The sequence below is a fragment of the Pristis pectinata genome, chromosome 1, assembly GCF_009764475.1.
Source record: "Pristis pectinata isolate sPriPec2 chromosome 1, sPriPec2.1.pri, whole genome shotgun sequence".
Taxonomy (NCBI): domain Eukaryota; kingdom Metazoa; phylum Chordata; class Chondrichthyes; order Rhinopristiformes; family Pristidae; genus Pristis; species Pristis pectinata.
This window is the reverse complement of record NC_067405.1, coordinates 100,318,225-100,332,304: the sequence shown is the minus strand read 5'-3', so window position 1 is coordinate 100,332,304 and position 14,080 is coordinate 100,318,225. Positions and strand designations below refer to the sequence as shown.

General features: G+C 38.2%; 1 protein-coding gene across 1 annotated transcript in view; it reads left to right on the top strand.

The window, feature by feature from the left end:
* The window catches only part of LOC127570275 (rho GTPase-activating protein 11A-like), a 58,874-nt gene that overhangs the window by 20,793 nt on the left and 24,001 nt on the right, over positions 1 to 14,080 (top strand). The window contains exons 4-5 of the mRNA XM_052015656.1: positions 3,339 to 3,592; positions 10,896 to 11,059. Of these exons, the coding sequence (XP_051871616.1) occupies positions 3,339 to 3,592; positions 10,896 to 11,059 (418 nt within the window). The remainder of the gene's footprint in view (positions 1 to 3,338; positions 3,593 to 10,895; positions 11,060 to 14,080) is intronic.

The window sequence follows — 14,080 nt, the reverse complement described above, 5'->3', positions numbered from 1 at the left end:
TTTAGCACCTTCACGACTAACTTCCCTCTCAAATTCACTTGGATCATTTCAGACATTTCTCTCCCTTTCCTGGATTTCTGTCTCCATCTCAGGAAACAAACTATCCACTGACGTTTATTATAAACTCAATGACTCCCACAGCTACCTAGCTTGCACTTCCTCCCACCCTGTCTTTTGTAAGGATGGCATCCCTTTCTCCAAGTTTCTCCGTCTCCACTGTATCTGCTCTCAAGATGAGGTCTTCCATTCCAGGACATCTGAAAAGGCTTCCTTTTTCAAGAAACATGCTTCCTTTCTACTGTGGTTGATGGAGCCCTCTCTCATATTTCCTCCATTTCCTGGACATCTGCTTTCACCCCTCCCTTTTCAAACAGAACAGAGACAGAGTTCCATGGTACTCGTCTTGCACCCTCATAGCCTCTGCAACCAGCGGATCATCCTTTGTCATTTCCAGCAGCTGCAATGGGATCCCACTACTAGCCACATCTTCCCCTTTCTGCCTTCTGCAGAGATCACTATCTCTGTGACTCCCTGGTCTGCTCATCCCTCAACCCACTCCTCCCTATCCCCTGGCATTCCCCCCTGCAACTGTAGCATGTGCGGCACTTGTTCCTACACCTCCTCCCTCACCACCATCCAGAGTCCTAAACAGCACTTCCAGGTGAGGCAAAGATTCACGTGCACCTCCTCTATCCTCGTCTATTGCATTTGGTGCTCTCGGTGTGGTGGCCTCTACATCAGTAAGATCAAGCGCAGATTAGGTGAACAGTTAGCAGGGCACCTGCGCTCTGTCCATAATGGCCATCCTAAGCTCCAGGTTGCATGCCATTTCAACTCTCCTTCCTATTCCCACACCAACCTGTTTGTCTTCAGCCTTGTCCAATGCCACGGTGAGGCCCAACGCAAACTGAAAGAATAATGCCTCATATTCTGCCTGGATATTCTACAACCCGGTGTTATGAACATTTGAATTTTCCAATTTCAGGTAACAAACGGGTAACTCTTACTTCCTTTGTCTCCTCTCTCTTCCACCCCCAAACCCCCCCCGCCCCCCACTTCTGATCCACCTCCAGTCCTCCCATTCTTGTTCCCTTTCCCATATTCCCCCATCTGGTTCCACCTGCCCTTCGCCTCTCCCTTAATGGTTCTCATTATCACCGTACTTACAAGATTCCAGCATGTGTGGCCTCTGTGTCCCCTCCCACCTCTATCTCCACCTTCACCCACCCCTCCCCCCCCACTTGGCTCCATATCACTTTTTTGTTGTCTGCTCCCCTCTGTCTCCCAACTCCATTACCCCTCCTCCTTCCCCTCCGCCCCCCCGGCCTGGCTCCTTCTGCCCATCATCCTTCACCCTCCCTCTGTTCATGTATCACTCTTTAGCCCCTGTCTTATTTCTCCCCCACTCCCTCCATACCAGCTATCTGTACTCAATCCTGATGTGGGGTCTTTACCTGAAACATTGACAATTCCTTCCCCCACCCCCATAGCTGCTGCTCGACCCACTGAGTTCCTCCAACAATTTGTTTTCTGCTAAGTGAACAAAAGTCATGAAGTGTTTTTTTTAGTCTTGAAGCATTAAGCTGCTGGTACAGTGCTTTTATTTTACAGTATTCATTCTTCCCTGCTACTCAAAATATGGAAATATGTTCTATTGTTTCTTCCATCCAGAGAGGTGATAAGAAACAGAACCCCCGAAAATAATAAAACTTGAAATTCTAATGGAACCAAGCCCATTTTAATCAAGTTTGACTACATCTGCTTTGTAGAAGAATCGCACCATTGCTTTATTGTGGTGCAACAATGCATTTTAGATTCAGATTCCATTGCTTATTAGATTTCATTGCAAAGTTATTGAATGCAAAACCGTGAGAGGGGTCAGCTGTATTTGAACTATGGGCTGGTTTCTGGTTTGCTGGTTTCTACCAATGTAATAAACTTGTTCGGGGAAAAACTTCTATCTAATGATCCCAAATGAATGACATGAAATAAAACTCAGCCAATTAAATTTCAGTGGGTGTGGTTGAATACATGTAGATTGCTAAAGTGGTCTCTCTGCTGACTGAATTGGACGTAGCCAGCAAAGGTGCTTAGAGAACATTAATATTTGGCAGAGTTAAGGAAATTAACCTGCACTTATTTCTGTTGGCTATATTTCTATTTCAGTGTAAGTAGGGAACATGAACACTAAAATATTATGGAGAAGAAAGCAGGTCATGAGGAATCATAAAGAGCAACATAGGTTATTAAGTTTTTGCAGAGATACATTGGTAAAATGTTGAGATCTATATTTTTTCTTCAAAGGATTCTTTATTAGATCTGTGGTATATTTGCAGCAATTTTTGTTTTGTTTGTCCATATTTTTAGCAATGAGTATTTTATTTATACTTTTAAAGGGATAGTTAGTTATAACCATAGAACCATACAGCACAAAACAGGCCCTTCGGCCCACCATGTTGTGCCGTCCATCAAACCACCCTCGCACTACCTAACCCCTTCCTCCCGCATATCCCCCCATCCCACACTCCTCCATATGCCTATCCAACAAGCTCTTGAACCTGTCCAATGTATCTGCCTCCACCACCACCCCAGGATTACGTACTAATTCATGCTAGGATTAGTACGTGAACTAATACATGGAATATATATACTCGAAGTAAGAGAGAAAAGTAGATCATAATTTCCCCAGTTTTCTCCCCCCATGCCTTTTTAATTTATATACAGAGGTTAAGAAATATCAGGTCACAACCGAGGATGAGACCTTCATTCTTTACGTTGAATTTTATATTGTTTCCTCTTTTTCTTGGTTTTCTTGAAAGAATAGGTGCAACTTTGATTTTTCTTTCTTGCATTTAGGTTTACTTGTTGCTTTCTTAATGGTAATGGACTTTGCTAAGCTCATGAAGCTTTCCTCAGTAAAAATATAGTCTACTAATTGAATGCCAATTGCATTTATTTTATATTAGTAGACCATATTTAAAATGAATTAGATTCATTTTGATAGATAAACAAGCATATATTGTAACTTTTTCAAATTTCAGAATCATATTGATACTGGCCAGTCATGGTATCAAAGGAAAGAATGAATTTATGAAATAAAAGCATGCACTTAGTTTTCTTACTGATTGTAATATTTTCAAACATGGGATTGGCCTTTTAAACATGCAAGATTTTTGTTTAAAAATCCTTTTCACTAATCCTTCAGTGTGATTGTGATGGGGGTATGTTTTTTTGATTTTAGTAGGATGGTGTGAGGGTTGTGTCACTTTCATTCATTGCCCTCCCTCACTCCCTGGAGTGTATGTTAATATACAAGTGCAATATTATTGTTTCTCCAGGCTAAAGTGGATCAAGGTGAAAAATGTCTTACTCTGGCGCCCCCTTGTGATGTGGCAGGACTGGTAAAACAATTTTTTCGGGAGCTGCCTGAGCCTGTAATTCCAGTGGAATTGCATGAAGCCTTCTTCAGAGCACAACAGCTACAAAACGATGAGAAGATTTCTGCCACAATCCTTCTTTCCTGTTTGCTACCTGAGAAAACTATCGATACGTTGCACTATTTCCTGAATTTCCTTAAAAATGTGTCCCTCAGGTTTGTATTATCGTCTACCGTGTGGTACGTTACTGATAAATAGAATAATTTATATTTGTATCAAAATCATTTTCAATGTATAGAAGTATATAACTCACGTCTGACAAAAGGTTGCAGACCTGAAATGTTCACTGATGAAAAAAAAACAAGATGCTGGAGGAACTCAGCAGGTCAGGCAGCATCCGTGGAGAAAAGCAGACGGTCAATATTTCCGGTCAGGACCCTTCTTCAGGACTCTCTTTCTCTTTCCACGGGTGTTTCTTGACCCACTGAGTTTTTCCAGCATTTTCTGTTTTTGTTTCAGATTTCCAGCACCTGGAGTTCTTTTTATTCTCTTCATATAAATATTACGATGTATTTTGTGTACATTTGTTCACAGCAAAGGAAGTGTCTTTTGCTCATTCTGTCACTTCTGTCGTTTCTAATATGTCTTGATTTTATCATTTTTAAAATATATCTAATACTGGATTAGTTTCTGCATTTTTTATTTAATTATTTTCTATTGAAGAAAATAACTAAATAATTGTTATCAAGACGTGCACAAGATGAAAATGTAAGTTTACCAACGTAAGTATGAGTATTTTGGAGGATGATATTGTGATGTTTAGAAGTATATAACTCAGAACCACACATTCCAATCCATTGGTGAGTAGGTTTCATTCTTTCCGCTTGCACTTACTATCTTTAAAGTGTAGGCTGGAATTCTGGAACCTTGTAGCACAAAAGCAAGGCATTTGACCAATCAAATCAGTGATTTCATTTGTTCATTTTGCTGGATGTGGGTGTCGAGCAGATAGTAATGTGCCAGCTTCTTATTCTCCTCCTTATCCCATGTTTTTTAGTTAAGGTAATCTCGCTGTGTTGTTACTTCAGAAATTCCATAATTTCAACCTAGTAATGACAAGGCAAGATGCCTCGGTCATTATCAGATGGTCTGTCCACTCCCCACTTACTTTGTTTTATCTAAATGGACCTTTTCCAAGGCAGTTAGGAATTGATTACCTTGGTGTGGGCCTGGAGACACACAGGCCAGACTGGAAGGATGACAGATTTGCTTCCCTGAAGGACGTTAGAGAGCTAGATAGTTATAATTTCAATCCAATAGTTTCTTGGTCACAAGATGTCATTTTATTTAATTCCAGACGTATTAAGTTCTTAGCTTTTGTGTGGAACTTAAATGTGTATCCCTTTTATGAATGGCAGTGTGTCAGCCTACCAGTCCAATCCCATGTCTTGTTCTCCATGTATTCCATATCTATTTCTCCATATATTTTTATATACCTTTCCAAGCAAGTCCAAATTTAAAGTAATTGCACTCCAGTAATAACATATCACAATACACTATTTTAATCACTCTTATAGTTTTGTTCCAAGTTCTGTATTACTTATTCATGATATTTTAATTTGTTCCTTTGTGCTTCCCCAGTTTCACTTTTTTTCCATTTAAAAAAAATTAACATTACTTATTGTATCCCTCCCTACCAGTGAACTATTATTTGGTGTGAAAATTGGCCTAACCTAAGGCCAAGTGCAAAATATTGTGCATGCTGAAAACCTGGAATAAAACAGAAATTGCTTGAAATATTTAGCATTTGTGGAAAGAGAGACAGGGTTAATGTTTTGGGTAAGTTTGACTCGACGACCTGAAATGTTAACTCTGTTTTCCTCTCCACAGATGCTGCCTAACCACCTGAATATTTCCAGCACTTTGTTTTATTTCAGATTTTTGGCAACTGCACTTCTTTGCTTCTTCATTACTGGATATATTCAGGACAGACAACAAATGCAGTAAGGTAAATAGAGTTAATGTTTTGGGTTGGTGATCTTTTATGAGAACTACTAACTTTTACGATGCAAAGACAGAGTGGGGGTAGTGGCATGGAGAATACAAAGGACTGATGGACAGGTCAGATTAAATGGCAGAAGGAAGCGAATGGAGCAGTTTGCAAGGGTGACAAAGGTGAATGACAAAATCTAGGTTAGGAAGAGACATAAATAGGAGATGATGAATAAATATCTGAAATTACTGGATGAAGGGAGAAACAACAATACCAGAAGTGCAAGACATAAACACTACAACTACTGATTATGTGAAATAGTTATAGTTAAATTGTTGAGTTTGAAAGGTAGTAATGAGCCAAGCTGCAAAATGAGGTGTTGTCCCTTTGGTTTAAGTTGGGCTTTATTTAACAGTGTGTGATATGGAAGCAGAGCTCAGAATAGGGCGGGGGTGTGAGATGGAGAATTAAGGTGACAGGCAACTGGACGAGTGAGCTTGTGCTTGCTAATTGAAGAGAGATGTTCTGTGAAGTGGTCAGTTCGTTCGGTTTCCCCAGTGTAGAAGAGGTTGCTCTGAGACCACCAAATGGCAGATGCTAAATGGGAACACTTGCAATTAAGAGTGCTTTGACCTCTGGATGGCAGGAAGGGAGGAGGTAAAAGGTTGGGGCAGCATCTTCTGAGCTTGCTTAGAACGGTGCAATGAAAAGGACAGTGCATAACAAGGAGAATGAACTGTGGTGTCTTGACGGGAATAGTTTCTTTAGAACGCTGTGGCATCATATTGGTGGTGTTGGAAATTATGGAGGAGGATCTGTTAAATATGGAGGCTGATGTCAGAAGAGAAGTATTGTGAGAGGTGGGCAGGAGGAATGTAATGGCACAAGTCCAGGTAATGGAACAGGTGTTGTTGAGGACTCTATCTACAATGGTGGAAAGTCACCCAGAATGGATAAAAGCTTCAAACTTTGTTTTGAATTCCTTAATATTTTACTGCCCCTTTCTTCTTGATTCAGTATCCCATTTGTCATCCTGCACTTCAACTTATTGCAAACACCTTTGTGCTTTCTCTGCTAGTCTAGCCCTTTTGCATCTTAAAACAATTTCTCTCTAACTTTTCCTGTTTCTGAAATGAAATAATATACTGACCTAAATTATAAACTCTGTTTATCACTCCACAGATGCTGTCAGGCCTGCTAAACATTTTCGGTGTTTTCTGTTTCATTTATAATTAGTAAAACATCTTTTTTGACTATTGGCTCTATCTTGCTATAAGACTGGTAAATTCTTCCTGTCAATTTTTACATCCCTTGTAATCTTGTAATAATGGGGTGACAAACATTATGGAGAGTACTTTTCCAAGGCAGAAACAAATTTGATATTTAAATTCCTACCTTAACTGCCTGAAGTAATTAACTGAGAAGTCTCATATGAGTTTCATTGTGATTTATAAAGGACGAAGTGAAATTGCCTATGTGAATCCATAACAGAGAAATATAACCTTCATAATGTAGTGCAGATACCGATGCAACAGATTTTTTTTTCTGACATCAGGACAAAATACAGAGTATTTTGATATCCATTAGGGTTGGTGCATTGTCTTGCCATTGAGTGCCTGATGTTAGCACTGAGCATCAAGATTTTCTTATTCCTCTAAGTGTGGGGTATTAAGGTGAATTGTAGCCTTGTTAGCAATGGCAATGGTCTGTGAACTGATTTTCTATTCTGGTTCATTAGTGGATAATGGTATCATTTATATCTCTTTCTTTTGCTCTATACTTGGGCTCCTGATTTCTCCCAATGAATTTGTCTTTCCTATCCTCTACCTTTGTTATGTATCATTGAGAACTCCATTAATAAAATGAATCAGCTTCATCCTCTGAGAGGGAGTGATGATTAATGCTGCTTTAACAATAGACAAAAGCATCCATCCTGAAAAGAGAACCCCTTACAAAATCAGTCATCTTTGTAAATAATGATAGAATAATTTGTGCCAAATTATAGCCATTGTACATTCCAAATTTTCAGCTGTATACATATTCCTTTTGGACATATAAAAAGGATGTATTAGCATAGAGTAACTGTATTACTGAGTAGCTAACCTAGATTCCTTAACAAATGACCTCTGGAGAGTTTGAATCCTACCTTGGTAGCTGTGGAGTTTTAAATTCACTTAATACAATGGTGCACAACTTTTTTTGCAGGGAGAACAAGGTTTACAATTCTAACTACTTCCAAGGGCACCTCACAACAAATACATTTTTATTTTAACTGTACAAAACCAGATACTGATATTTCTAGCCATGCCTAAAGATAAATGCCATTTATTGCGGCTCCCTTGCCATTCCCCTTCAGTCATGATGGATTTGTGTCCACCAGTACTGGATCCATTTTATAGTGATAATACCATAAACATGGGTCTAGAGTTCAATCCTGAATTGGCCCACCATAGCCCATAGAACTCTGGTCTCTGGGTGTTTTGGTCCCTGGTCCCAGTCCTGATGGGGACCTGGGTAAGTCTGCAGTGGGGGCACGTAGCATGATGAGCAACAAGGTGGGTGAAAAGTAGGGCTTCAAGGGTGGCAAGTATGGCCTGAACAGACCCATCTCAATACTGAGTTAAATTGGGAATGAAACAAAACTGCATCCTGTTATGAAATCCAAACAATTGATATTCTACAAGGGAAGGAAATCTGCTCTCCTTTGGTTGCATTATGATGTGATAACAGACTGATTGTAGTGTGACTGATTCTTAACTACTTTCTGAAGTGGACTAGCAAACCTTTCAGTTATGTCACCAAGGGAAGTTTTGGGGTAAGAAAATTTAAAGGGATTGAGGAAAAGTTTGTAGATCTTGTAGTCCAGGCATAACGATGATGTGGCAACTCACGATGGGGGATGGGGATTTTGGAATCTATAAAGGGGCTGTATTTGAGATATTTTCATCTCGAATGAAAATGAGATTTTTCATATGACTGAAGGGTTACATATTTGGAAGGAGGCAGGTGTGTGAGGGGATTAAGATGTATGCAGATTTAAAATCTGAAATTGTGCTGGATTCAATTTGAAAATCCATAGTTCGTAGAGTCATACAGCAAGGGAACAGGCCCTTTGGCCCAACTGAACCATGCTGACGATGTTGCTCAGCGAGCTAGTCCCATCTACCTGCATTTGGCCCATACCTCTCTAAATTTCTTCTATCCCTGTACATATCTAGATGGCTTTTAAAGGTTACTAATGTGTCCGCCTCGACCACTATATCTGGCAGCTTATTCCAAATATGCACCACCCTTTGCTTGAAGAATCTGCCCCTGATGTCTCTTTCAAATCTCTCACCTCTGATCTTAAACCTCTTGTTTTTAGCACCTTCTCCCTGGGGAAAGGACTATGTGCTTTCACCTTGTCGATGCCCTCATGATCTTGTATACCTTTATCAAGTCACCCCTCAGTCTCCTATGTTCCAGGAAATAAAGTCCTGGTCTACGCAACCTCTCCTTGTAACTCAGGCCCACAAGTCCAGGCAACATCCTGGTAGGTCTTTTCTGCACTCTTTCTGGCTTAATAACATCTTTCCTATAACAGGGTGACCAAAACGATTACACAATACTCCAAGCCAATACCGAAAGCCATTTGCCATCCTTTGCCCGCTTACCTAGCTGATTAATATCCCCCTGTAGTTTTTGATAACCTTCTTCACTGTTTGCAACACCACTTATTTTAGTATCATCTGCAAACTTACTAACCATGCCATTCACATTCAAATCATTTATGTAAATGACAAACAACAAAGATCCCAGCACCCACCCCTGTGGCACACCACTAGATATAGGCCTCCAGTCTGAGAAATAACCCTTGACCATCACCTTCTGCATCCTACCATAGAGCCACTTACGAATCCAATTTGCTACCTCCCCTTGGACCCCATGCGATCTAACATTCCAGACTAGCCTGCTATGAGGGACCTTGTCAAAAGCCTTGCTAAAGTCCATATAGACAATATCCACTGCCCTACTCTCATCGACACTCTTGGTTACCACCTCAAAGAACTCCAAGAGATTTGTCAGGCACAACTTCCCATACACAAAGCCGTGCTAACTGTCCCGAATCAGACCCTGTCTGATTCTTTAATATCTTTAAATGCCAAATTTTTAATCTCAATCTTTAAATAATTCTTAATATCTTTAAATGTCAAAGAGATGCAAGAACTCTTAATATGGATGAAAATAATTGAAATTATGAAAGTAAATGAACAGTAAAGTTAACAAATAAACTTAAGCACACTTGTACTCTATCTAAAAACACTAAATTACTGTAAAATGTAAGGAATGTGCCTTCCACTTGCTAATCTATAGCTGGAATTTCAGATCCTAGGCTTAGTCTAAGCTGGCGAAGGATGAAATTAAATTGGGCCATCTTAGCAAGATGATTTTCCGTGTGGAGTACAGCAGAGGAATGACCTGCCAGATTCGACATTCCAAATCAGTCAGTAAACCAGCACAGAAGGTCAATAAACCAAGTGCTGAAGAAACTCAGCGGATCATGCAGCACCTGTATAGGCAAAGGGATAGCTGATGTTTTGAGTCAAGACCCTACATCAGGACTCTTGTGACCCAAAATATCGACTACCCTTTTGCCTCCACAGATGCTGCTTGACCTGCTGAGTTCCTCCAGCAGTTTATTTTTTGCTCAAGGTTCCAAAACCTGCTGTCTCTTCCAACAGAAAGGCAAAACGCCACAAATGCTGGAAATCTGAAATAAAAACAGATATTGCTGGAAATAGTCATCAAGTCGGCAGCATCTGTAGGAAGAGAAACCACTTCAGTCTGAAGATCCTTCATTCACACCAAGATGTTTGTGTTTGACAGCATGTGCCTGGAAGTTCCAGGCTTATTAGTGTCTAAATGGCTAAAAGTAAGCAAAACCCTCTCAGGAGTTCTGTTTGGAACTGTTGCTGTAAGTCAGTAGGTTCTGGCCCATTGCATATAAAGATAACACGTTGACTGTGCCATCTTTTCTGTGGTCACTTGTTGACTTTGTGATTTTATTAATGTGGTCTCTATAAAATCTAGTTGCATGAGAATAGTTCAACATTCAGAAATGGTCTAGTGGATCAATTTGCATAATTTTTTAATTTTCTTTTCAAATTGGGGAAAGATCTCACTATATATTATTCTGTAAAATATATAACATTAGAGGCTTGCACCATAATAGTTGGTCCGTTGACATCTATTTTTCCACGAATTCTTGATTTCTATTTAAGAGCATACACTGCAATTATTTAAGGGAAGGCACATTTAAAGACTCTAAGTTGGGCAGATTTTCTCTATCTTACTGTGAATGGTTACAAAGTGTTGTCTGTTATGAGACTGCTTAACATTTGGTCTCACAAGTAGGAGTTAAGGCTATGGAGAGGTAATTAAGCACAAATACCAAAACGCTGAAATAAAAAGAGAAATATGTAGAGTTTAAAAAAAATTAAGGTCAATATAGTGAGCTGAATTTTTTTCCCCCCCTACTCATTTAGGTCAAAAGATAACAAAATGGATGCTAGTAATCTTGCTGTGGTGTTTGCACCCAATCTATTCCATTCTGGAGATGGAAGTGAAAAAGTTACCTCATTTGCAGAGAAGCGACTTCACCTTCAAGCTGCAACAGTGCACACAATGATTGAAAATTTTGAAGGCATTGGTATGTAGTTTGTGTTGTGTTTTTTTTGGTATTTTTTTCCCATGGGAATTACTCAATCAATGTTATTTGTACTTGTCTGTCTGGTGGTGGTGCTTAGTGTAGTTGAGAACAGACACTCAACGATTGCTGGCTCTTGAAACTCCATGTCACAAAGTCCATTTATAGCTATCAAAGATATCTGTTTAACAATTTTTTGGGGGTTAATAAGAGTCACATTATTTGAAATGTCTTGAGTGCTGGAAGGGTTAATGCTGTTCTGTAAATCCATATAATGCTTGGCTTATTGAATGTGATCTGCTTGTATTGTAGAATTGGGTCAATTTTTATACATGTTCAGCAACAAGAAAATAACCTGCATTGTAGATTTAGCTGGCTGTTGACATCACTTAAAACCTCCTCTAACTCTGGTCTTGAGATCTGTCCATCATTCTCTGCTACGTAGAATGGCAAGATTAATTTTCAAATGGGTCCTATTTGTTGAAAATCATATTTCGTTCAGCATTGTTTTTTGTGAGAAGATCAGATAAATAGAAGTACTCCTTTTCTGATGAACTTGGTATGATACTTATAAACTGGAGCTAAGGAATGCTTGTTTTACTTTAAAGGGAACAAATCCATATTGAGTTTTATTTTAAACATTAACATAACCAGCTTGATGTTAGTGATCTTTTCCATGTAGATCATATACTATAATAAATTCGAATTGGCTTTCAATTTCCCATTTAAGCCAATTTCTTTTGTTTTTATAAACGTCTTCCAGCCTCATGGTTCTGGATCAAAAGGCTAAGTGTTTCTAAGCACGCTAAAAAATAAATTTTGGAGCTATTTCAACCTTTTAGATGATCTGGCTGAGCTGCTGACAAGTATTTAAACAGCAGTCTACCGTGGTGTTCACTGTTTCCATAGAGAATAAAAATGTAGAATGTAGTTTTTTAACCGATTGTATACTGTATCTTTATCAAGAATGTTATGAATCCTGCTGGCATCTATTCTCTGAATGTTACATGGGTTCCATATTGTGAAATCTGGCAGTTGTGTCAAGTGATTCACAAAATGCAAAACACTGGGCTTTAATATTAAAGCACTTGGGATAAATATTTTTAGTTCTTCGCCAGATCGGCAGATAAATAGCACCAGTCAAGAGCCATTAACACAGGAATGCTGAATTGCTGGTGTGTATTGAATTAATTGATCTCTCTTCTGGATTTGCATGTATACAATTTATGTTTTAATCCTTGTCTCCTAAAGATAAGATCTTTATCTATTGATAAGATCTGCCAATGGATAGGAAGAATTCACAAAATTTCTTCCCGTTGATATCTATCATTTGCTTTCTACTGAAATGTGTACATGAGGAAAATTCATCAAAGGAAGTTTTGTTTTTTTTAATCCATTCACACTTTCACTTTGGTTATACAATTATCAGTACTTCAGTTTATTTAATAAATTGACAACTAGACTAGTCATTGGAGGTATTTTTAAAGAAAAAAATCTTGATTTATCTTTATCCTAAATTGCTCTTGATATACCAATAATTGTGGTTGCATTGTATGTTTCACTTAAAGAAGAAAAAGCTTGTTTGACCAAATATCACTTCAACCAATAGTTTCCTTACATAATATTAGTTTTATAATCAAACTCAAATGTACTTGGCTTCCTCAGGATTTCCCATTCTTTTTTAGAAAAGTATCTCAGCTTTTCTAGGATGGCCTTCCATTAATTCAGCATTCTCAGAAATTCGCATTTCCATGACAATTTTAAGTCCCTTCATTAATTTTTTTCATATATTTTAAATCAATTTACAAAGAGCATAAAATTAGGCACACATAGACTATTTGGCTTATTGAAACAGATGCTGTAGTATATTTCCTTCATCATTATGGTGGTATTATGTCATACTTTAAATCCCAGTATTTTGTTTTGTGAGTTTGACTTGGGAAAATGATTCCAAGTTTGCTGCATGTACAAAAAAAAGAAAACCCATTTTAAAATCTATTTGTTTAATCATTTTCACTTTTCACCTCTGGTTTACTTCATGCAATTTGAGTAATAACACAGTTTTACATTTTTTGTTATTTTATATACTGAGTATTCAAGTTATTCTGCTTGAACTAACAGGCGAATTAATTCAAAGTGTAGTTTATACCTAAGCTAATAGATAATGATCCATATTTTCTTGGGCGTGGTGTACTTTGCTACACTTGCTCATGTACATTTATGTTTAAAAACATTTTTGCTTACATTGTTGCAATGCTAACAACAGCATAACTAGGTTCTTAGAACAATTGGGATCTTGGTAAGTAATGAAACCAACAACGTATTTCTTTAAACAATGAGTTTTAAGGATTAATAAAAAGAGCAAGAACTAAGACAGCCATCTTAATATAGGTGAATTCAATGCTAACAAATGCAGAAAACAGGGAAAAGTGATAGAAAAAGTAAGAAATATCAAAAATATGACATTTTTAAAATCTAAAAAAATTCACAACTTGAATGACTGATACTTTGCACTTATTGTTTACTTTTTGGGCTATAGAGATTGATGAGCTGTCATTAGGCATTATCCTGTTTTAGAAGTATTTGCACTGTAAATAGCAGAATTGATTAAATTTGTAAGGCAGATCCAGGGCAATCACTGTGGAAATTATAAGCGTGAAATGACATTTTTGTGAATCTAACTGCAATATGGCACAAATTTGCCACCAACTTGTGCCAATTGAATTTCTGGCTGACTTGTGCATTGAATTCGGCATCATCGTTCACAGACTTGTTTTCTTCAGCAATATCTGGCCCATTTTAGTAATAAATAAAATCACCAAGAACTCCCAAAGAAATGGGCAAGTATAAGCAAATGAGATAGTTTTGCGTCTATTTGGTATCAGGGACTGATGGGAGCTAAAACGTGATTTTAGTCCTAAAGCAAAGTACTGCAGATGTTGTAATTTGAACTAAAAACAGTGCTGGTAATACCATCTGTGGAGAGAAAAGCAGTTAACATTTCACATTGAATTTTGTCTTTCT